This window comes from Myiozetetes cayanensis, unplaced genomic scaffold, assembly GCF_022539395.1.
Source record: "Myiozetetes cayanensis isolate MyiCay16 unplaced genomic scaffold, myiCay2020 scf135, whole genome shotgun sequence".
Classification (NCBI taxonomy): Eukaryota; Metazoa; Chordata; class Aves; order Passeriformes; family Tyrannidae; genus Myiozetetes; species Myiozetetes cayanensis.
In genome coordinates, this window is record NW_026086993.1 from 50,293 (window position 1) to 74,249 (window position 23,957).

At 67.0% G+C, this 23,957-nt stretch overlaps 3 protein-coding genes across 3 annotated transcripts; 1 reads left to right on the forward strand and 2 right to left on the reverse strand.

The window, feature by feature from the left end:
• Positions 1-5,222: 5,222 nt before the first annotated feature.
• AMIGO1 (adhesion molecule with Ig like domain 1) lies at positions 5,223-8,272 on the forward strand. The gene is made up of 2 exons (XM_050308943.1): positions 5,223-7,971; positions 8,143-8,272. Exon 1 carries the CDS (start codon positions 5,988-5,990, stop codon positions 7,470-7,472), a length of 1,485 nt encoding a protein of 494 aa, XP_050164900.1. The 5' UTR covers positions 5,223-5,987; the 3' UTR covers positions 7,473-7,971; positions 8,143-8,272.
• Positions 7,619-15,956, reverse strand: ATXN7L2 (ataxin 7 like 2). Its single transcript, XM_050308937.1, is given in 18 exon segments — positions 7,619-7,627; positions 9,654-9,790; positions 9,793-9,909; positions 9,974-10,128; positions 10,130-10,185; positions 10,285-10,312; positions 10,671-10,710; positions 10,713-10,791; positions 11,565-11,711; positions 11,912-12,154; positions 12,242-12,319; positions 13,054-13,264; positions 13,349-13,425; positions 13,427-13,512; positions 14,049-14,153; positions 14,268-14,348; positions 14,351-14,404; positions 15,854-15,956. Coding segments are annotated over 18 exon segments (1,806 nt in total).
• A 2,142-nt stretch (positions 15,957-18,098) lies between these two features.
• On the reverse strand, positions 18,099-23,415 carry SYPL2 (synaptophysin like 2). The gene is made up of 6 exons (XM_050308936.1): positions 23,299-23,415; positions 22,288-22,359; positions 21,115-21,233; positions 20,325-20,526; positions 18,790-18,981; positions 18,099-18,227 (listed from the first exon to the last, which is right to left on the reverse strand). The coding sequence occupies exons 1-6, from the start codon at positions 23,347-23,349 to the stop codon at positions 18,099-18,101; spliced, it is 765 nt and encodes a 254-aa protein (XP_050164893.1). The 5' UTR covers positions 23,350-23,415.
• Positions 23,416-23,957: the final 542 nt, after the last annotated feature.

A 23,957-nucleotide genomic window follows, 5' to 3' on the forward strand; every position in this document is an offset into this window, starting at 1 on the left:
GCCTCTTCCCCCCCCAAAAAAAAGAGCAATTCCGGGCTAAACCCCCCAAATTCCAACGTTTCAACCCAAACCACCGCAGCGGGGCTGCCTACGGGGGTTCCTGGGAATGAAGGGGGTCCCTCCCCAGCCCTCCCCCACGCGGGTTCAACCCCGGCGCTTCCCGGGCCTTGTGTGACCCCCCACACACTCCGAGCTCGGCGGGGATCGGGAGGAGGGCCACACCAGGGGGAATTTGGGGCCACCCAGACCCCGGGTGTTCCCAGCGGGGAGTGGGACAGGTGGGGCGGTGATGGAATGGGGGTGCAATGGCAGGTTCCCCACCCCTTCTCCCCGCCTCCTCCTCCCCATCACCCCCAGGGCTCGGGGACCCTCCCACCCCACGAGGGGGTCCCATCACCCCCTCCCACCCCACGGCGGTGGTCCCATCACCCTCCTCCCTCCCGGGCATCGCCCTGCAGGTCTCCCCCACCACCCATCACTTACCTGGGGGCTTCCTGGGCCGGCCCGAGGGTTGGGGGTCCGAGGGTGTCCCAGTGCCGGGGGTGTCCCCGGTGCCGAGGGGGGTCCCGGGGCGGCGGGGGCTGCCGGGGCCAGGCGGCTGCGGCGGGGCTGCTCCGCTCCGCCCGCCCGCCGGGTCCTAGAGCCGCCCGCCCACCCGGCAACCCGCCCCCCAGCCCCGAGACCCCGTGGGGAGAGCCCCGCTGTGCCCCCACCACGAGAGAGGGGCGGGGGGACACGGGGACCCCTCGAGGCTGCGCAGTTTCCCAAAAAGGGGTGGGGGTTACAGGTGGGGGCGGGGGACCCTCGGGGGAAGGGGGCAGATCCGCAGTGTGGGGGCACAGGGTGGGGTTTTGGGGCACGGGGGACACTCAGAGGGGCTCTTCCCCCTCCCCAGTTCTGGCCGCCCCCAGCTCAAACCCCACCCTCCGCCTTGCTCCCAGTACAGCACTGGGGAACTGGGATGGGGGCAGTGACCCCCACACACACACACAACGTGCCCCCTTCTGGGGGTCCTCATTTTCCATCCCCAAAATCCCGCTCAGGTCGCGAATTTCCCTCCCCTGGGCCGTGCCCAGACCCCATCCCGGGGGCCGGGTGGGATCGGGAGTCCCCGTTCCCAGGATTTGGGGGGGGTAGGAGGGGAGGAGGGGTGGGTGACAAGTGGTCCGGGGGTGACGCGATGCCCGCGCGTCACGTGCCCAGCGCCGGGCACCCAAAAATAACCCCACCCAAAAATAAACGCGCGGCACCTCGGCTGAACCGGGAAAATTCCAGGCGCCGGGAACAGCGGCTGGAACAGCGCGGGGATCCATCCTGCCCGCGGCCCGTGCCACGGGCACCGCCAACGGGATCAGCCCATGGGGCATCCCGCCCTGGGGGGCACCCCGAGGGGACCCCCGATGGAACCCCAAAGCCTTGGCCCCCTCAGTGCCCGTTGTCTGGGCACCCCAGGACCTGGGCACCCCAGGACCTCATCACGCCGGTATCCCCGTCCCCACACGGCCCAGTGTCCCTCCATCCTGGCACCCCGGTACCCAAAATCTGGGCACCCCAGTACCCAAAATCTGGGCACCCTAGTACCCTAAATCTTAGCCCCCTACTATCCTGGCACCCCGGTACCCCAGTACCCTAAATCTGGGCACCCTGGCACCCCGGTACCCCAATGTCCTGGCATCCCCTTGCCCCCAGATCTCCAGGCATCAACACCCTGGCACCCCAGTACCCCAGCACCCCAGTGCCTCAGCACCCTGGCACCCAGTGCCCCGGGGTACCCCTATCCCAGCACCCCAATCCCAGCACCCCACACCTCAGTACCAGCCCTCCGTGCCCCACCCCCCGTGTCCCTGTGCCCCCCCCCAGCACCCCAATGACCAGAGACCCTGCCCGGCCCTGGCGTGGGGGTCACACGTGTTGGGGGTACACACATGTTTGGGGTGCACACACACGTTTGGGGGGCACACACATGTTTGGGGGGCACACACACGTGTCCCAGGGTGCACACACACGTATTTTGGGGGGCACATACACGTTTGGGGGCACACAAACATTTTTGGGGTGCACACATATGTTGAGGGGCACACACGTGTTTGGGGTGCACACGCATGTTGGGGGCACACACACGTTTGGGGTGTACACACATTTTGGGGGGCACACACATTTTGGGGGGCACACACATTTTGGGGGGCACACACACGTGTCCCACGGTGCACACATGTTTGGGGGGCACACACGTGTCCTGGGGTGTGCACACACATGTTGGGGGGCACACACATTTGGGGGGGGGCACGTGTGTGTCCTGGTGTGCACACACACGATTGGGAGGGGCACACACATGTTGGGGGGCACATACACGTTTGGGGGCACACAGATGTGTCCCACTGTGCACACATACGTGTTTGGGGTGCACACACACGTTTGGGGTGCACACAGCCGTGTCCCACGGATCACACACACGTTTGGGGGTGCAGGGGGGCACACACACGTGTTTGGGGTGCACACACATGCTGGGGGTGCACACACACGTTTGGGTTGCACACACACATGTTTGGGGTGCACACATATGTTGGGGGGCACACACGTGTTTGGGGGCACACACACGTGTCCCACGGTGCACACACATGTATTTTGGGGGGCACACACACGTTTGGGGGGCACACACACGTGTCCCACGGAGCACACACACATCTAGGGGTGTGCACACACGTTTGGGGGGCACTCACACCTTTGGGGGGTGCACACACATGTTGGGGTGCACACACATGTTGGGATGCACACACGTGTGTCCTGGTGTGCACACACACGTTTGGGGGGGGCACACACATGTTGGGGTGCACACACCCGTGTCCCACGGAGCACACACACAGTTTTGGGGTGCACACACACGTGTTTGGGGTGCACACACATTTTGGGGTGCACATACACGTTTGGGGCGCACACACGTGTCCCGGGGTGCACACACATGTTTGGGGGGTGCCTACACATGTTTGGGGGGCACACACACGTGTCCCACGGTGCACACACACAGTTTTGGGGGGCACACGCACGTTTGGGGGCACACACATTTTGGGGGCACACACATTTTTGGAGTGCACACATATGTTGAGGGCACACACACGTGTCCCAGTGCACACACACAGTTTTGGGGCACACACATGTTTGGGGCACACACATTTGGGGGCACACACATTTTTGGGGTGCACACACACAGTTTTGGGGTGCACACACATGTTTGGGGGGCACACACATTTTGGGGGCACACACATTTTGGGGTGCACACACATTTTGGGGTGCACACACATGTTTGGGGGGCACACACGTGTTGGGGTGCACACACCCGTGTCCCACGGTGCCCACACACACATTTTTGGGGTGCACACACGTTTGGGGTGCACAGACATGTTGGGGTGCACACATCCGTGTCCCACAGAGCACACACACGTTTGGGGGTGCAGGGGGCACACAGTTTTGGGGTGCACACACACGTGTTTGGGGTGCACACACACGTGTTTGGGGGTGCAGGGGGGCACACACAGTTTTGGGGCGCACACACAGTGTTTGGGGAGCACACACCCGTGTCCCACGGAGCACACGTGTGCGGGTGCTGCTGCCACACGTGTGTGCCCCGCTCCAGCCCGGCTGCCCCCCAAGGTGCCCCCGTGCCCGGGGGGGTCGGGCAGGGATTAATCCCGGATTAAACCGGGAACACGGGGACGATCCAAGGACAGAATTCCCCGTGTGGTTCCGGGGGACCCCCAGCCCGGGGGTGTTTGGGGTGCAGGAACGGGGCGAGGGGCCCCCTGGGGACTCCCTGCTCCATGTCCCGGGGGTCCCCTGGAATTCCTGTCCCCCCCTTTTCCCCAAAAAAGCTGTCTCATCCCGGCACGGTTTGTTCCAGCTCTTTTCCCTCTAATTTTGGCCCCAAAATCCGGCACAAATGTTTGGAGCTAAAAATACTCCCGGGAGGCAGAGCCGGGGGAGGGGGGGGAGGGGCACGGGGGGCACCCGGGGGCCCCTCCATCCCAGCGAGGGTGGGATGGGGTCGGGAGGGGGATTCGGGGTGGAATGGAGGGTGTGGGGTTGGGGATGGGATTGGGATGGGATGGGGATGGAAATAGGAATGGGATGGGATGGAAATGGGATTGAGGTGGGATTGGGATGGGATGGGATGGGATGGGATGGGATGGGATGGGATGGGATGGGATGGGATGGGATGGGGTGGGATGGGATGGGATGGGGATGATGGGGATGGAGATGTGGGATAGCGTTGGGGATGAGGACAGGGATGGGATTGGGATGATGGAGATGGGGACAGGGACAGCTGTCGATAAGGATGGGGATGGAGAGGGGCATCAGGATGGGATGGGACAGGGACAAGGATGAGGATGGAGACTGGGTTATGGATGGAGAGGGGGCCGGACCCGGGTCCGGTGGGTCCCGTTGGGTCTTGGTCTGTCCCGGGTGGTCCCGGTCAGTCCCCGTGGGACCCTGTCAATCCCGGGTGGTCCCAGTGGGTCCCAGATGGTCCGGGGGTCCCGGGTGGTCCCGATCTATCCCGGTGGGTCCCGGGTGATCCGGGTGGTCCCGATCTATCCCGGGTGGTCCCGGGTGGTCCCGGCTCTCGGCGGGTTAACCCCGAGCGCTACCGCCATTGGTCGAGCGTGGTTCGGGGCAGCCAATGAGAACGCTCCGTGCCCGCCGGCCCCGCCCCCAGAGCCGCCCGGGTAGCGGCGCTCGGGGACGGTCGGGAAAAATCGGAGAGAAACGGAACCGCTCGGGACCCATCGGAACCGCTCGGGATCTATCGGAACCGCTCGGGATCCATCGGAACCGCTCGGGGCCCACCGGAACCGCTCGGGCCGGGCCGGGCCCCTTCGGGTCTGTTCGGCTGCGCTCGGGAAGGATCGGGAAGGATCGGGGCGGTTCGGCCGCTCTCGGCCCGGTTCGGCCCGGCCCGCTCGGCTTCGCCCGGCTCGGTTCGGCCCCGCTCGGCTCGGTTCGGCTCCTCTTGGCCCGGTTCGGCTCCGCTCGGGTTCGCTCGGCTCGGTTCGGTTCGGCGCGGCCCGCTCGGCCTCCTTGGGCCGCACTTGGCCCCCCTCGGCCCGGCCCGGCCCGGCCCCGCTCCAGGCCCGGCCCAACCCCGGGGATAACGCCGGGGAGTGGGGGGGGGGGGCTGAGCATCCTCCGCCGGCCCTGGGACTGGGGGAGGGAGAGAACCGGGGAGGGACGGGGGGCCGAGGCGGGTGGGCCGTGACAGCGGGGACATGTCGTGACAGCGGGGACAGGGCCACCCCGCAGCGTGACCCGCGTGGGCAGTGACCCCGGGGCACCTGCGACACCGGGGGACCAGCGGGGGACAGAGCCACGGCACGGTGTGACACCAAGGGACAGAGCCACCCCACGGTGTGACACCGGGGCACAGAGACACACCCCATGTCGTGACACTGAGGGAGCACAGCCACCCCACGCCGGGACACCAGGGACCTCAGCCTCTCCATGCCGTGACACTGGGGGACAAAGCCACCCCCTGAGTGACACTGAGGGACCACAGCCACCCAGCGCCGTGACACCGAGTGACAGAGCCACCCCAGACTGTGACACCGGCTGACCAAAGCCACCCTGGATGGTGACACCAAGTGACCAAAGCCACCCTGGACGGTGCCACTGGCTGAGCCCCAAGCCTGGTGCCTGCTGTGACAGCGGGTGACTGAAGCCACCCTGGACTGTGACACTGGGTGACCCAACCACCCCACTCTGCAGCGCTGGGTGACTGAAGCCACCCTGGACGGTGACACTGGGTGACCAGCCAGCCTGGCACGCGCTGTGACCAACCCACCCTGCGCTGTGACACCGACCCACCCCACGGGGGACACGGGGTGACCAACCCACCCCACCTGAGGACACGGGGTGACTGAACCCACCCCACGGGGGACACGGGGTGACCAACCCACCCCAGGTGTCCCGGCGGCCGCCCCGTTCCCCCCGCAGCCATGGGCGTGCCTGGGGTGGTCCCGCCCCAGCTGTCCCCGCTGTCCCCGCTGTCCCTGCTGCTGGCCCTGTCGCTGCTGTCCCGGGGGGGCTCGGCGGGCTCGTCCTGCCCCGCTCAGTGCGTGTGCGCCTCCAACCTGCTGAGCTGCTCTCAGGCCAACCTGAGCCTGGTGCCGTCGCCGCTGCCGCGCTTCGCCTCCGTGCTGGACCTGAGCCACAACAACGTGTCCCGGCTGCGCGGGGACTGGACGGCGGCGCGGCTGCCGCAGCTGCACACGCTGCTGCTGAGCCACAACGGGCTGGCCTTCGTGTCCACCGAGGCCTTCGCGCCCGTGCCCCGCCTGCGCCACCTCGACCTGTCCAACAACCGCCTGCGCTCGCTGGAGGAGAACCTGTTCAGCGACCTGGGCGAGCTGGAGGTGCTGCTGCTCTACAACAACGAGATCGCCACCGTGGACCGCACGGCCTTCGAGAACCTGGGCCGGCTGCGCAAGCTCTACCTGGGCCGCAACCGCATCGCCCGCTTCCCGCTGGAGCTGCTGCGGGAGGGCTCGCGGCTGCCGCAGCTCGCCCTGCTCGACCTGTCGGCCAACCGGCTGCGGGCCGTGCCCGCCGGGGAGCTGCAGGCGCTGCCCGCCTGGCTGCGGGACCGCCTGTACCTGCACGACAACCCGCTGGGCTGCGACTGCGCCCTGTTCCAGCTGCTCGCCCGCGGCCGCCGCCGCCGCCTCAGCGCCGTGCTGGACTTCCAGGAGGAGCTGCGCTGCGTCCTGCCCGGCTCGGCTCCCCCCGCCTCCGTGGGCATCCTGGAGCTGGCGGGGAGGCAGCCCCTCAACTGCAGCGAGGCGCGGGAGGCCGTGCTGGAGGCGCACCTGGGCGACAGCGTCACGCTGGGCTGCGACAGCCGCTGGCAGGGCGGCAGCCGCCACTGGGTGACGCCGGCGGGGGACAGGGTGACGGGGGACGGCGACAACAACGGCACGGCCAACCTGCTGGCCAACGGCAGCCTGGAGCTGCGGGCGCTGCGGGCCGAGGACGGCGGCACCTACGCGTGCTGGGTGGCGGGGCCGCTGCTCAACGAGACCCTCTACGTGGAGCTGCTGGTGCACAACTTCACCCTGCACGGCCCGCACGACACGCTCAACACGGCCTACACCACGCTGGTGGGCTGCATCCTGAGCGTGGTGCTGGTGCTCATCTACCTGTACCTCACGCCGTGCCGCTGCTGCTGCTGCCGCGCCGCAGAGAAGGCGCCGGCGCCCCGCGACGACAGCATCAACTCGTCGGTGCTCAGCACCACCCCCAACCACGAGGCGGGGCGCGCAGAGCCCCGCCCGGCCCCGGGAGGGGGCTCCGGGCAGAACGGCAGGTTCAAGGCAGCGGGGACCCCCCCGGCGGCCGCCCCGCAGGGCCCTAAGGTGCAGAGGAAGGTGTCGGACCCCGACTCGGTGAGCTCGGTGTTCTCCGACACGCCCATCGTGGTGTGAGGGGCGCCGGGGCCCGGCACGTCCCGCTGCTGCTGCCCTGAGCTGTGGCCGGGGAAGGAGGGGTGGTCGCGGCCCCCCCTGCCGTGTCCCCGGCGTGGGGGGACGCGGCGCTGCCCCCCGTCCCCAGGACTGAGTGTCTGCCGAGGTCACTGTGGCTGCGGGACCACGAGGGACAGGCGTGTGAGGGGACACAGCGGGGACGGTCCCCCACTGCCACCTGTCCCCGCGCAGGAGGGATGGCCGGACCCCCCGGCATGGCCGGACCCCCCCACCCACCGTGTCCCCAGCTTTTGGGGGTGACCCCACCGCCCCCCAGGACCTGCCGAGGGCACTGCGAGGGACAAGGGTGTGAGAGGACACCGGGAGGACACCTTGGGGACAATCCCAGGGACACCCCGCTGTGTCCCCGCTGCTGCTGTGACTGTCCCCAGGCAGGAGGGGTGGCCTGACCCCCAGCACCGTGTCCCCAGCTTTTGGGGGTCACGCCATCGCCCCCCAGGTCACCGTGGGACCACGAGGGACAAGGGTGTGAGGGGACACCAGAAGGACCCCCCCAGGGACACCCCCTGTCCCCACCCGTGCTGTGACAGTCCCCAGAACGAAGGGGTGGCCAGACTCCCTCCCCCACACCGTGTCCCCAGCTTTTGGGGGTCACCTCATCGCCCCCCAGGACCCCCCCAGGTCACCATGGGACCACGAGGGACAACGTGGGCACCGCAGAGCGGGGGGGGGCCCACTGGTGACAGTGACACCCTCCCCAGGACTAGCAGCTTTTCACCGTGTCAGGGCAACCCTCCCCCATGCAGTCCCAGCCCGCTTCCCAAATCCTCACTGCCCCCGGCATGCGACCCCCAGCATGACCCCCGGGAGCACGTGCCCCCCTGGGCAGGGGCACCGGGGTGTCCCCCTCGACCTCCCAACACCCTCCGCACGCAGGGGGATCCCAGGGTCCCGGCCCCTAAAGGGTGTCCTGTGCCTCCCACTTTCCCCCAACTCCCCCGCTGATGCCTTGGCCAAAATAAACGTGTCCCTCTCCCCCCCGTGTCTGTGCTGCCCTCGGCCGGTTTGGGGGCTCCAAGGGTGGGGGGTGAGGGGGGACACAAAGGTCACAGTGACAGCGCTGTGGGACCCCTCACCCCACCAGGGAGGAGGGTCAGGGTGGTCTTCACTGCCATCGGGGGGATGGGAGGGAGCAACGGGGGGAAGGGACGGGGGATCACCCGGTCACCCAACTGACCCCTTCCAGCCCCCAATGACCCCCCAGCAACCCCCCACCCCCAACGACTCAACTCCTTTATTTTTCCTTTCTTTGTGGTTTTTTTTTTTTTTTTACAAAAAGAACAAAAACATTTATATTTCTTATAAATACCTATGGCCTAGGGGTCCGGGAGGTCAGGGGTCCCAGTGCCATCCCCTCCTCCCACCCCCTCTTCCCGGGCTGGTTTAGCAGCAAGAGAACAGAACTGAGAGTTTTTGAGGTATTTTCTGCAAGTTCGGGATTTTCCTTCTCCATTCCTTGGGATTCGTCTCTCCCGTCCTCGGTTTTCCGGCATTTCCTGGTGGGGGGACAGGGGGACACACAACGAGGGGGTCCTGGTGACCCTCTGTTAATGGGCTTTGGACTGTGGGGGAGGGGACAGGGGCTGGGGGTGACCCTTGGGGACCTCCCGGGTTAGGGAGACCCCCGGTGTGTCCCCCATCCCCCAGAGGGGACAAATGTGGCCCCAAACTGTCCCAAACTCCCCTCCCCAGGTTTGGGGGTCCGCACAGTGCCCCCCACGCAGAGGGAACATCCCCTTCCTCCCACTGGGGACAAATGTGACCCCAGAGAGTCCCCAAATTTGCCCCCAACCCAAGGTTTAGGGGTCACCCCACAGTGCCCCCCACCCTGTGTCCCCTGAGGGCCCCCCAGTGTCCCTCCCCCACCCCACGGGACCCCCACGGTGGGTGGGCCATCCCCAAAGGTCACCCCACGGTGTCCCCGAGGGTCCCCACTGCCCCCCCCATCGTGTCCCCCACCCTGCACTGGGGTTCCCCCCAAGGTCCCCAGGGTGTCCCCCAGACCAGGCTGAACCCACAGTGACCCCCAAACCTGTTCCCCTCCAGACCCCCAGTGTCCCCCAGGACAGGGGCACACAGGGTGACCCCAATCGCTGTCCCCCCCAAAGCCCCCTGCGGTACCTTCAGGGCTCTCCCCTCCTCCTGGAAGCCCGGGGGTCCCCGCTTCCTCCTGCCCGCGGAGCCCCCGGGCCGGGGTCTGAGGGCCGGCGGGGGCCGGCTCGGGGGTCCCGCCGTGGGGGGCGCGGCTTTGGCCTTGTGGGGCGACAATAAGTGGCCGAATTCCTGCGCTGCTTCTCCTCGTCCTCCGACAGCCCCGAGGCCCCCGGCCCGGCCAGGGTCGCGGCCGCCGCTCTGGGGGCGGGGGCAAGCGCCGCACCTGCGAGGTCCCGTTGAGGTGGGCGATGGGGCCCCCAGCGATCGCCGCCCCATCCCCTCCCCACGCAGGGCCGTTTGTAGGGGGCCCTGGCGCGCGGGGGTTTGCCAGGGCCGGGGGCTCGCAGGGGGCCGGGGGCTTTGTGGGGGCAGTTTGCTGCTGGAGGAGGGGGTGTGGGCGGGCAGGGGAGGTGACGGACTGCGAGCCCCCCCGCCCTCGGGGGCTGCAGGCGGCGGCCGCGGGGGATCCCACGGCGTAGGTGAGGTTGGTGGGCACCCTCGACCCCCACGGGGCGGGGAGGGCGCGGGGGGTCGGGGACGGGCGGCGGGGACGTAAATGGGGGTGGGGGCAGCGGGGCTGGGGGGTCGCGAGGGGTGCAGGGGGGTCGGCGGCCGGAGGGATCTTCCTGTGGGGAGGGAGGGGAGATGAGCTGGAGACCCCCAAATTGCTGCTCACGGACATGGCTCCCCAGGTCGGGGGTGGGACTCCCCTTCCCAAATCCTCGTTCCCAGCCCTCCACCCCCACCCTGGGTCCCCAGGCCCCTCCTCTGAGTACCCTAGCCCCCTGAACCCCCTGAGCACTCCCCCGAGCCCTCCACACCTCCGAACTCCCCCCACTTCCCACTTTCTGAATTCACTCTCTGAATTCACCACGGGGACCGCAGGACCCCAAACCCCTCCCATGCTAGGCTCTCTTGCCCTGTGGCCCCTCCCCTCAGCCCGGCCGACCCCTCTGAGCCCCCAAGCCCCCCAACCCTCCAGACCTCCAGGCGCGGGCTCGGCGGTGCCTCCGGAGCATCGCGCGAGCGCGGAGCAGACGCGGTCGAGCCGCCGGTGGAACACGTAACAACCCGGGCTGAGCAGGCGGCTCCCGAACGCGCAGAACTGGGGGGGCACCACGCTCAGATCCCCCCCCGAGATCCCCCGGGGCACCGCCGCACCGAAAAATAACCCCCGGCCCCAATAAATAACCCCGAGTGACCACCCCCCCACCCGCGGGACCCTCCTGGGACCCCCCCAGGACTCCCAAGCGACCCCGTCCAGATCACACCGGAACACCCAAATATCACCAAATGACACCCCGAACCACCAAGTGACCTCCAGGGACCACCCCGGGACCACCCGGGACTCCCAAGTGACGCCCACGGCCCCCCCAGGTGACCCCGTCCAGATCACACCGGAACTCCCAAATACTACCAAGTGACTTCCCCCGCCCCCGCCCCCCCAAATGACCACCCCGGACCCCCAAGTGACTTCCAGGACACCTCTGGGACCCCCTTGGGACTCCCAAGGACTCCAAAGTGACCCCTCCAGGGACCCCTGTCCTCCCGGATCCCCGTGAGACCCCAAATATCCCCGAGTGACTCCACCTGAACCCCAAATGACCCCTCTGGACCCTCAAGTGATCCCCAGGAGACCCCTGAGACTCCCGAATACCCCTGAGTGACCCCGAACCCCGGGCGCCCTCACTACCCCAAACGACCCCAGGGACCCTCAAGTGACCCCACCGACCCCCAGGGACCCTCAATTATGCCCAAACGACTCCCCGGGGACCCCAAGTGACCCCCCGACCCCCAGAGACTCTCAAATGACCCCCGGATCCCCCACGGCCGGGTTTGGGGCAGAGTTGAGGGTCCCCCCGCCCCCTCCCCACTCACCGCCTGTGGCCGCGGTGGCCGCGGGGTCCGGGTGGGCTCCTGAGCCCCTCCCTCCTCGTCGCTGTCCTCGCTGCCCCCGGCCGCCCCCTTGCCCGGGGGTGCCCCTGTGCCCCTCTCCCTGGGGCCGCGGGCGCGTCCTCGTGGTCGCTGTCGGAGCAAAGCCGGGCCCTGGGGGCCAAATTTTGGGGCGGTGGCGTCACTCTCTGTGTGTCCCCCTCATCCACACCCTGGGACGCCCTGTCCGAGGGACGGGGGGCATCTTGTGTGTCCTCCCGGGATCCCCATTTTGGGGGGTTCATCACTCCGTGACCCCTGGGGTGCCCATTTGGGGTGGGCCGGGGTGTCACTGCCTCCGTGTCCTGCCCCCTGCGGTGCTCACCTTGCCGGGGGCTGCGGGCACAGGGGTTCCCCGGGGGCACTGGGGGCTGCGGCAACGCCGTGGGGAGACCCTGCGGGGCGTGGGGGGGCAGATGGGGGGGCGGGTCCTTGCGGGGGGGGTCCCCACGCCGCGCCCCCCTGAGCTCTGCCAGCAGCACATCGAAATCCTTGGCCCGGCCCGGCACGTCCCGGCGTTGCTGCACCGAGTGGATCTGCGGAGGAGGGGGACACACCAGGTCAGGACCCCCGACACGCCCTGAGGGGGGTCCAGGGTGTCGTCCCCCCGGATCTGAAGGTACCTTGCAGGTGAGCAGGCGCGTGCAGGGGGTGTCGCTTTGGGGGTTCCTGACCCCACACTGCCGGTTCAGGTCACACTCCTTCCTGGGGGACACACACACGGCTTGGGGGCGGGGGAACATGGGGGCACCCTGAACCCCCCACACTGCCAGTTCACACGACCCTGAGAGGGTCTGGGGTTTTGCCCTCCTCAGGTGACCCTGCCCCCAAAAATTTGCCGGGGGCGGGGCGAGGTCTGTGGGCACGGCCCGTATTCAGGGGGGAGGGGGGACAGATTTGACACCTATATTTTGGGGGCGACTTGTGTCCAAGCCCCATATTTGGGGGGGGGGTGGCATGTTTAAACCCCCCCTCGATTTGGGAGTGAGACACATTTGACCCCCCCCTATTTGAGGGGGACGTGTCTTATACCCCGTATTTTGGGGGGACACGTCTTTGACCACCCATATTTTGGGGGAACACGTGTTTAACCCCCCTTTTTTGGGAGGGACACACTTTCAACCCCTATATTTTGTGGGGGGCCCACGCATTTGACCCCCGTATTTTGGGGGAGACATATATCCAACCCCCAAATATGGGGGAGACACTCATATCCAACCCCCAAATTTGGGGGAGACACTCACATCCAACCCCCTTTTTTGGGGGATGCACATTTGACCCAGCACTTTTGGGGTGACCCTCCCCTAATCCGGTGCCTCCTCCCGCCCCCCCCGCTCCTCGGGATCAGCCGCCCCAAAATCCTCACGGGGACCCTCCACCCCCTAAACCTCCCCCCAGCCCCCCAAAATTCCCCCACGGCCGCGAGGGGACTCACGCGGCGGCTTCCTGTGGATCGGGGGTGCTTTGGGACCCCCAAATCTTTGTCCCCGGGCAGGGCCGAGTCCCCCCCGGCCCCCCCGGGCACGGGGGGCTCCCTGGGCCCCGGCGAGTCCTTGGAGTCGCCTTTGGGGGGCTCCTGAAAGCCGTGCCCGTCCGGTTTGGGAATGCCGGGAATCTTCTCCAGGTTCACCACGGGCACGAACAGGCTGGGGGGGAAGTTTTAGGGGATTGTGGGCAATTTTAGGGGGTTGAAGGGGGTTTTGGGGCAGGACCCCCATCCCGGGGCTCACCAGAGGTTGTGGTGGTTGTTGTTGTTGTCCCTGTCCGGGCGCTCGGGAAGGGCTTGGGATCGGCTGCGGGCACTGGGAGGGCTCTGGCAGCGCCGGGGGCGCCGGGCACAGGCAGGGGGCGGGGGGCCACGAGCAGGGTGGGGTCAGGGGGCTGTGACGGCGCTCTGGGGACACAGGGACAGCAGGGATTGGAGATTGACGGGGAGGGGAAGGGAGGGGAGGGGAATGGGGTAAATGGGATGGGATGGGATTGGGGTGGGGAAAGAAATGGGATGGCATGGGATAAATGGGATGGGAAAGAAAAGGGATGGGATAAATAGGATGGGGTAAATGGCATGGGATAGGATGGGATGGAGTGCGGTGGGGTGGGATGGGAGTGGGGTGAGGAAAGGGATGGGATGGGGTGGGATAAATGGGATGGGATGGAATGGGATGGGATGGGATGGGGTGGGATGGGATGGGATGGGATGGGATGGGATGGGATGGGATGGGATGGGATGGGGTGGGATGGGATGGGATGGGATGGGATGGGATGGGATGGGACAGGACCAGCCCCCAGAGCTCCCCTAGCCCCAACACTCAGCCCTGGCTGTGCCCCCACAGCCCTCCCAGGGGCATTCCCAGGAGGGCACTGCCGGTTCTGTGGGCTGGGCCGGCCCTTCCCGGGATTCCTGGCAGTGCCTGGAATGCTCTGGCTCACCGCAGTGCTTCTGGAAGGCCTGGGGCTTCACCACCCGGCCGCACTGGTTGCAAACCACCAGGTAGAAGTCATCGTGGGCCGGGCAGTGCCCGAAGATGTCCATGTCTGGGGGGGGGGAGATCTGTGAGCTCCCCCAGAGCCAGGGCCATGGGAACAGCTGGGATCTCGGCCCAGGGGGGACCCCCAAATGCCCCCTGTCACCCCAGAGGAGCAGCTCACCCTCCTTGATCAGGGTCACGGTGTCCGCTCTCCTGGGGCTGCTCTTCCCGCCCTCCTCCGGCTCCAACCCGGAGCCTGCGGAGACAGAACCCTGCCAGGGGCTGGCACAGGGACGGGCACGGGCCTGGTGTCCCCTCCTGGGATGGGTCCAATCCCAGTGTTCCCACCCAGGGATGGGCCTGGTGTTCCCACCCAGGGATGGGCCTGGTGTTCCCAGGAAGGGATGATCCCACTTTTCCCACTCAGGGATATTCCTGATGTCCCCAGAACAAGGATGATCCCAATCCCAATGTTCCCCGCACAGGGATGGGCCCAATCCCAGTGTTCCCACCCAGTGTCCCCAGTCCTGGGTTCCAGCTCTGCTGGTGCTCCCAGAACAATTAATCCAGATTAAATAACCCACAGGGACAGATCCAGCCCAGGAGGGGGAGGGCTGGTCCCTGGGGTGTCACCCCTGGGGTCCCCACCCTGACAACCCAGGGCCACAGGGAATGGGATTGGACCCCTCTGGGACACCCAGGATGGGATGGGCCACCCCTGGGCCACCCCAGTCCCATCCAGTTGTGCCCACTCAGTTTTCCTAGCTCTGTTGAGGGGTACTGGTGGCCACTGGGCCATACTGGGTATCCAGTGCCACCCAGCTGGGCCACACTGGGCTCCCAGTCCCATCCAGTGCCAGACTGGGCTCCCAGTACTGTCCAGTTGCATCACAGGGCACTGGTGGGGCAGTTCCCAGTTTGGGGTACCCAGTCCCAGTGCCCAGAGCCCACTGAGGCAGTGCCAAGCTCCCAGTACACGGTACCTTGTTCCCAGTACCCAGTTCCTGGTTCCCAGTACCCAGTTCCTGGTTCCCAGTGCCCAGCCCAGGGTTCCCAGTTCCTGGTTCCCAGTGCCCCGTGCAGGATTCCTGGTGTCCAGTTCCCAGCCCTGGGCACCTGGTGTGGGATGTCCCGTTCCCAGTGCAGAGTTCCCAATGCCCTGTTCCCAGTTCCTGGTGCCCAGTGCCGGATGCCCCATTCCCAGTTCCCAGTGCAGGACACCCCTCTCCCAGTTCCCAGTGCAGGATGTCCCGTTCCCCTCTCCCTGTTCCCGGTGCCGGTACAGAACGCTCCATTCCCTGTTCCCTGTTCAGGATGTCCCGTTCCCCTCTCCCGTCACCCCGTTCCCGGTGTTGGATGCCCCATTCCCATTCCCAGTTATTCCCGTGTCGGATATCCCGTTCCCATTGCTGGTGTCCCCGTTCCCATTCCCGGTGTCCAATGCCCCGTTCCCGGTTGTTCCTGGCTGCTCCCGATGTTGGATGCTCCGTTCCCATTCCTGGTATCCCCGTTCCCGGCTGCTGCCGGTGCCGGACGCCCCATTCCCATTCCCATTCCCATTCCCATTCCCATTCCCATTCCCATTCCCAGTTGTTCCCAGTGCCGGACTCCCCATTCCCATTCCCATTCCCATTCCCGGTCATTCCCGGTGGTTCCCGCTGCCCTCCCGCCGCTCGGCGGCGCTGGTTCGGGATCGGGATCGGGGCGGGTGCGGCCCCTCTCCCGCACCCCCCTCCATCCCTCACCCCCCTCTCCCCCCACGCTCACCGCCGTCGCGGGTGGGCCCTTCCCGCTCCAGCCACGCGCTCCAGCTCAGCCCCGCGAACGCGGCCAGGCCGGGCCGGGGCAGCGCCCCCCGCTCCGCCGCCATCGCCGCCCCCCGCCCCGCAACGCCCCCCCGCCCCGCTCCATGCCCCGCACCGCCCCCCGCACCGCGCCTGCGCCGACCGCCCCCATCACCCGCACCGCCCCCCATCACCCGCACCAACCCCCATCACCCGCACCACCCCACCACCACCCGCACCAACCCCCATCACCCGCACCACCCCCATCACCCGCACCAACCCCCCATCACCCGCACCACCCCCATCATCCGCACCAACCCCCATCATCCAGCACCAACCCCCCATCACCCGCACCACCCCCATCACCGCACCAACCCCCCATCACCCGCACCACCCCCATCACCCGCACCGCCCCCATCACCCGCACCACCCCCCATCACCCGCACCACCCCCATCATCCGCACCAACCCCCCATCACCCGCACCAACCCCCATCATCCGCACCAACCCCCATCATCCGCACCGCCCCCATCACCCGCACTCACCCCCATCACCCGCACCACCCCCCATCACCCGCACCACCCCCATCATCCGCACCAACCCCCATCACCCGCACCAACCCCCCCATCATCCGCACCAACCCCCCATCATCCGCACCAACCCCCCATCACCCGCACCAACCCCCATCACCCGCACCAACCCCCATCACCCGCACCAACCCCGCGGGCAGCAGGCCGGGAGACCCCGGGAGAGAGTGGGAAACCCCCGGAGACTCTCGGGAAAGCCCTCAGAGACCCCCAGGGAGAGAGCGGGGAATCTCCCCAGAGACCCCCGGGAGACCCTCGGGAGAGACCCGGGAAACACGCCGAGAGACCCCCGGGGAGAGAGCGGGGAAACCCCCCAAGAGACCCTGGAGAGAGCTCCTGGAGACCCCCGAGAGACCCAGGGAGAAAGACCACGGGAGACCCCCAGGAGACCCCCGGGAAACCCCTCCACAGAGACCCCCTGAGAAAGCTACGGAGAGACCCCAAAAAAGACCCCCGTGGAGAAGCCCGTGGAGACCCCCAAGAGACCCCCGAGAGACCCCAGAGAGAGCTCCGGGGAGACCCCCGGTGTCCCAAATATCCCGGGAGATATGGGGACGTTATAGAGGAGGGGGGACATGGGGTCACTACACTGGGTTGGGGGCCCACGGGATCCCACACGGGATGGGGGCACCCACTACCCCACACAGGACTGGGGTCCCCTGTTATCCTGTCCCGGGCTGGGACCCCCCATTATCCCGGTACTGAACTCGAGTCCCACACACCTTATCCTTATCCTGGGTTGGGGTCCTCCCCTGTCCCATCCCAGTCTGGGATCCCAGTTCCCCTGTACTGGGATGGGGTTATCCCCACAGTGGTCTGGGGTCTCCCATTACCCCTGGACTGGGTGGGGGTCTCAGTTCTCCCTGTCCAGATCAGGACCCAGGGGGGTCTATACCCCATTAGGGGATCTGTACCCCACCCAAGGGGTCTGTACCCCACCAGGGGGGTCTGTACCCCACCCAAGGGGTCTGTACCCCACCCAGGGGGTTTGTATCTCACCAGTGGGGTGTCCCTCATCCGGGGTGTGCGTGTACCCCATTAGGGGGCTGTTCCCCACCCAGGGGGGTTTGTACCCCATTAGGAGTGTGTACCCCATTGGGGGGGGCTGTACCCCACCCGGGGGGGTTTGTACCCCAATGGGGGGATGTGTTCTCCATTGGGGGGGGCCGTGTACCCCATTAGGGGTGTAAACCCCATTGGGGGGTCTGTACCCAACCCAGGGGTCCGTACCCCTGCCAGGGGGATGTGTAGCCCACCCTGGGGTTTGTACCCCATTAGTGGGGTCTGTACCCCATTAGAGGGGTCCGTACCCCATTAGCGGGGTCTGTACCCCATTAGGGGGGTCTGCACCCCCCCAGGGCTGTGTCCCCCACCCCCACACCGAAGCAGACACCAGGACCCCCAACCCAGAGCTGGTACCCAGGACTTTATGCGCCCCCACACAGACATGGCCCCCCCGGGGGTGACACACAGACCCCCTCCCGCGACACCGAGCGGGACCCCGGGATTCCCCATCCCCCGCCCCTCCTGTAACATCCGACCCCCCTCCCCGCGGCTCCAGCCCAGCGACGCCCCCTCCCCAGGCTGGCGGCCGGCGCAGGGCCCGGGGCCAGGGAGGTCCCGAGTCCCAGGGGTCCGGGGGTCACTGCTTGTCGATGGCGCCCTGCTCGGCCGCGCTGTCCCGCTCCGGGGGCGGCCGCAGCCACGGCGTCTCCCGCAGCACGAACCAGCAGTTCCCGGCCCACAGCAGGAAATTCAGGAAGCCGAAGAGCTGCGGGAGCGGGAAGAGGGAGAGGGGACGGGGTCGCGCGGGGCAACCACGGGTGGGCGTAGCGCCCGGCACCCCACACACACCCCCTGAACTTCGAGCACCGGGGGTGTCCTGTGTGCCACGGGCACCCCAGAGAACCCCCACATCCCAGAGACCCCACACATCCCAGAGACCCCACACATCCCAGAGACCCCACACATCCCAGAGAACCCACACATCCCAGAGACCTCACACATCCTAGAGACCCCCGCACCCCAAATCCTACACACCCCAGAGACCCCACACATCCCATACACCCCAGAGACCCCACACACCCCCAAATCCCACACAACCCAGAGACCCCACACATCCCACACACCCCAGAGACCCCATCCCCACCCCCAAATCCCACACATCCAATACACCCCACACATCCCCACAGTCCATATATCCTATACACCCCATACAGCCCCAAATCCCACAAATCCCATACATCCCATACACCCCCTATATCCCACACATCCCTACATCCCATACACCCTGTCCCTCACCCCACACCCCCACACCCCACACACCCCCTCACCACGGAGATGTTGGCCAGCCCCATGGCGGGCGTGGGGCCCGGCCCGCACTGCACCCCCTGGTCCTGGCACACGCCCATCGCCCCCAGCAGCGCCCCCGGCCGCGTCGCCGCCTTCACATCGCTCAGCCCCTTCCCCCAGGCGGCCGCCGCCACCAGCCAGAAGAAGGCGAAGCACACGGTGACACAGAAATCCTGCGGGGACAGCACACCGTGACAGAGAAATCCTGCGGGACACGGGAATGCCCCGGGAATGCCGCGGGAATTGGGGGGTGGGGGGGAGTGGGGGAATCGGGGAATAGGGGAATGGAGTCACAGAATCAGGGAATCAGGGATTCACACAATCAGAGAGTTAAGGAATCGGGGAATCATGGAATCGAGAATCATGAAATCAGGGAATCAACGTGTCATGGAATCAGGGAATCATGAAATCAGGGAATCATGAAATCAAGGAGTCAGGGAGTCAAGGAATCAGAGAATCAGAGAATCCCAGATTCAGAGGATTAGGGAGTCAGGGAATCACAGAATCAGAGAATCATGACATCAGGGAATCAGGGAGTCATGGAATCAGGGAATCACAGAATCAGGGAGTCAAGGAGTCAGTGAGTCAGGGAATCAGAGAATCAGGGAATCCCAGATTCAGAGGATCAGGGAATCACAGAATCAGAGAATCAAGGAGTCATGGAATCAGGGAATCAGAGGTTCAGGAAATCAGGGAATCAGAGGATCAGGAAATCATGGAATCAGGGAATCATGGAATAACAGAATTGAAGAATCATGGAAATCAGAGCATTAGAGAATCATGGAATCAGAATCAGGGAACTGGGGAATCAGGGAATCAGACAATCAACCAGGCTGGGAAAGCCGTGTCTCAAGCTGTGCCAGGGGAGGTTTGGGTTGGATATTGGGAAGGAATCCTTTCCAGAGGGAGTGCTCAGCCATTGGAAGGGGCTGCCCAGGGAGGGGGTGGATTCCCCATCCCTGGAGGTGTTTAAGGACAGGCTGGATGTGCCATCAGTGCCACGGGCTGGGTGACAGGGAAGGGTTGGATCAGGGGTTGGACAGGATGATCTCTGAGGTCACGGAATCAGAGAATCAGCTGGGCTGGGAAAGACCTCAGAGAGGCTGTTCTGGGATTATCGATGATTCCAGTCCCCTGGGATGGCCATGGAGGGAATAACCAGGATAGGGTGGCTCCTTGGGAATGGGGAGGATGGGTGGAATAACCTGGTTGGGGTGAGGAATAGATGGAATAACCAGGCTGGGGTGATCCCCAGGGGTGGAGGGAACATCCAGGCTGGGGTGTTCCCCCGGGAAGAGGGATGGATGGAACAAGCAGAGCCCACCAACCCGCCAGGAGGTGCCGGGGGTGGCACAGCCCTCCTGGCCCCGATCCCCGTGTGGGAGACACGAGCTCCTCCCTGCGGGGACTGCCGGGCTTGACGCTTTTCCCTGGAAAACTCATCCCTCCCCCCACAGCCTGGGAACTCCCCCCGAGCAGGATCGGGGGGCTCCCAAGGGGATCATTCCCATCTTACCCCGAAGGGGAGCTTGGTGTTGCTGGAGTAGAGGGAATGGAAGCGGAGGTAGAGCACCAGGGCTGCCATGGAGTAGAGGAAGCAGAAGACCCCCAGGGTCACGAAGAACTCAGCGGGGGCAGAGAAGTCGCCCACCAGGTACAAGGTGCGAGCCTCGGACTCCTCCTGGCAGTCCGGCATCCCAAAAGGAATCTGGTATAACCTGGCAGGGAGGGAGGCACGGAGGGAGGGTCAGGGAATGGAGGGGTGGCCTGGGGGGAATAACCGGGCTGGGGTGGTCTCCTGGGAATAGGGGGATGATGGGATGCAGGGAATGCCCAGGCTGGGGTGGTCCCCTGGGAGGAGGGCACAGATCCGCTGCCAGCTCCGAGCCTGGCTGCTTGTCCAGGGGGCAGTGCCCTGGCACGGGCACCGGTGGCACAGGGAGGGGCAGAGCCGGTGGCTCGGGGCTGGCCCGGCTCCATCAGCGCATTCCCAGATAAACCGGGATGCCCCTGGTGTTCCCTGATTAGCGAGAATCCCGCTGGATGGTGGTGGTGGGAACTGGAGCCAGAGGGATGCCCCACGATCCCAGGGATGCCCATTGACCCCAGGGATGTCCCATAACCCCAGGGATGCCCCGCGATGTCCCCACGGGGTCGGGGTGTGAGGGGTCCCCATCAGGACACACCCCCTCAGGGCCCCGCCCGTGTCCCGGGGAGTCCTGGCAGTGTGGGGGGTGGGTTTAACCCCAGCGCAGCACCCCCGGGGGGGGGTCCCGGGGGGGTTTTGGGGCTCAGCTCCCCCTCACCTGAAGGGGTAGCCGAACTGGACGGCGATGACCGTCGTGGCCCCGCTCTCACAGCGCACCGTGGCCCCCGTTTCGCCGCTGAAGGAGCCGCAGGAGCCGAAGGCGAAGATGGCGAAGAGCTGGGGACACGGGCAGGGGTCGGGGCGGGGGGGAGAGACCCTGCGGGGAGCCCCCCCGCCTCATCCCACCCCCATCCCGGAGGGGTTTGCACCCCCCGGTGCTCAGTCCCGGGCACGCCGCCACCCCGCAGCAGCTGTCGGGTGGCAGCTGCGGGCACCGGGAATTCCACTGGCACCGGGATTCCACTGGCACCGGGATTTGATGTTCAGGGGGCACCAAGGCCGAGCCCCGGACTCCCCCCCCCCCCGTTACTTTGAGTGCCTGAGGGGGTTTCCAGCCAGCCCTGGTGGGACCCCCGGGATCGTCCCCGTCTCCCGGGCAGCACCGCCCGTATCTCCGGGATGGGGGCGCCGGGAAAACGCCATTCCCGGAGAGTTTTCCCGCAGCTTTTTCCCCCCCCGGGCCGAGCCTTCCCACCAAGAGGTGATTCCAGCCCCGCCCGTGGGCAGCCCCCACGTGCAGGGGCAAAGCCAGGAATTCTCTGGCGGCTCCTCCAGGGATTTTTTTTTCCCCCCTCCCAGTTTTGCTTTCGGAGGCTTTTTGCACGGGGGCCCTCCCTGGGTGGAGGGTGTGGGGGATTATCCGACCCCCAGTCCGGTTGTTACGAGTGGGAGATGCCCCAGCCGGGCTGACAGGGCCCCCCTCGTGCCTCAGTTTCCCCCGGGAGCCCCCGGCGAGGCCGAGGCTCGGAAATGCCGCCCTGAAACCCAATCCCGCCGGGATCGGCCCTGGCACGGCCGGGCCCGCGGCCACTCGGCTCAGCTCCCCCCTCCCCACGGGGTTCCCCCACGGTCCAGACCCACTGACCCCCTCCCCAGCCCACCCAGCGCCCCCAGAGCCCGTGGGAACGGCGGGGACGCCCCCGTGTCCCAGTTACCCCCCGTGTGTCCCGGCCCCCGGCCCGGCCGGGCACGGCACCCGCTCAAGGTCACCGGGGGGACACGAGGCCCCACACCCCAAAATCCCCGAAGTGGCGGGGTCGGGGAGGGTCCGGGGGCGGGGGGCTCCGGGGTCCCCTCGGGCTGGGGGCGGTCGGTGGGGGGGGGCACTCACCCATTCCAGCACCTTGATGAAGCCCAGGGGCTCCTGCAGGCGGGCCCAGCGCAGCCCACCCAGGACACGGTCCTGCGGGACGGGAGAGAGCCGGGAACACCGGGAATACCGGGAATACAGGGAATACGGGGAATACAGGGGATATGGGGGATACGAGGAACACCAGGAACACCGGGAATACGAAGGATAGAAGGAACACCGGGAATACGGGGGATACAGGGAAAAGGGGGATCACCGGTAACACCGTGAGAATGGGGAATACAGGGAATAGAGGGGTCACCGGGATCACAGGGTCACAGGGAACACAGGGATCACTGGGATCACTGGGAGCCCCAGGGATACAGGGAACAGCGGGAATACAGGGATCACCGGGAATACTGGCAATACGGGGAACACGGTGGACACCGGGAACCCCGGGAATACAGAGAACACAACGGGAACCCCGGGACGGCACCGGGAGCTGCCCTGGGGGACCGGGAACCGCTCCAGGGAACCTGGGGGGCGACCCGGGGCACGAGGGGGCTGCACCGGGAGGGTCGGGGGGCTGGAACGAGGGGCAGGGGGCTGCAAGGCGGGACCGAGGGGGCGGCAGCAGGGGTCTGCCCGGGGCTGGGAGTACCTCGGTGGGCTGGGGGTGCTCCGAGCAGGCAGGGAGCGCCCCGGGGGACCGAGAGGCTGCTCGGGGGGACCGGGGGGCTGCAAGGGGATTGTCCCGGCAGGGGGAACTGAGGAGACCACACCGGGGGGCTGCTCAGGACATCGGGGGGGGCTCCCCCGGGGCTGTCCCGAGGGACCGGGGGGCTGCAGGTGGGATTGCCCCGGGCTGGGGCTGCCCCGGGGGATCGGGGGCTGCTCCGGCCGCGGGCCCGCAGCAGGGGCTGCACCGGGGGTCGCCCCGGGACACCCTGGGCTTCTCCGGGGCTTGGCAGCGGGGGTCGCCCCGGGGGGAAGTCTGTGCGCCGCCAGCGAGGGGCCGCGCCGGGAGCCCGCCCGGTGGCCCCGGAGCCCTACCTGGAGCCGGGTCGCTTTGTCACCGGCCGCGGGGGCTCCGGGCTCGGACATGGCCGGGCCGGGGGCGGTCGGTGCTGCCTCCGCCGCCCGCTGGGACCGCTCCGCTGCCGGGGCGGCCGCGGGGCAACCCCGCCCCCGGACCCGCCCCCTCGGCACAGCCCCTCCCCGGGCCAGCCCCCACCCGGGCCACCCCGTGCCCCCGCCCCCGCGGAGGGTCCATGTGTCCGTGGGTCCGTGGGTCCGTGTGTCCGTCCGCCCGGCCATCGGCTCCGCCGAACCCCCGTCAGTCGGGGGCGCTGGGACGGGACAGGGGGTCCCACCGGGGCTGACAGTGCCGGGCTTTGGGGTCCCGGCACGGCCCGGGGCACCCAGGGCTCTGTCCTGGCACCCCTCCCCATGCCCCCTCCCGCAGCTCCTTCCCAGTGCCCCCTCCCCAGGACCCCCTTTCCCGGTGTCTCCTCCCGGGACCCCCTTTCCTTGTGCCCCTCCCCAGGGCCCTCTCTCGGTATCCCCTCCCGATGCCCCTTCCCGGTGCCCCCTCCCCGTTACTCCCGTCCCAGGGACCCCCTCCCGGTACCGCGCCGTGCCCTCCTCTAACCCCGCCCCTGCTCCTCTAACCCCGCCCCCTTCTCATCTAACCCCGCCCCTCTCGTTTAACC

Coding starts and splice junctions, on each gene's coding strand:
- SYPL2 (XM_050308936.1), bottom strand. CDS start 23,349: ATGTCCGAGCCCGGAGCCCCCGCGGCCGGTGACAAAGCGACCCGGCTC. Junction 22,360..23,298: donor ACAAAGCGACCCGGCTCCAG/GTAGGGCTCCGG, acceptor CCCGTCCCGCAG/GACCGTGTCCTGGGTGGGCT. Junction 21,234..22,287: donor TCATCAAGGTGCTGGAATGG/GTGAGTGCCCCC, acceptor CCGTGTCCCCAG/CTCTTCGCCATCTTCGCCTT.
- AMIGO1 (XM_050308943.1), top strand. CDS start 5,988: ATGGGCGTGCCTGGGGTGGTCCCGCCCCAGCTGTCCCCGCTGTCCCCG.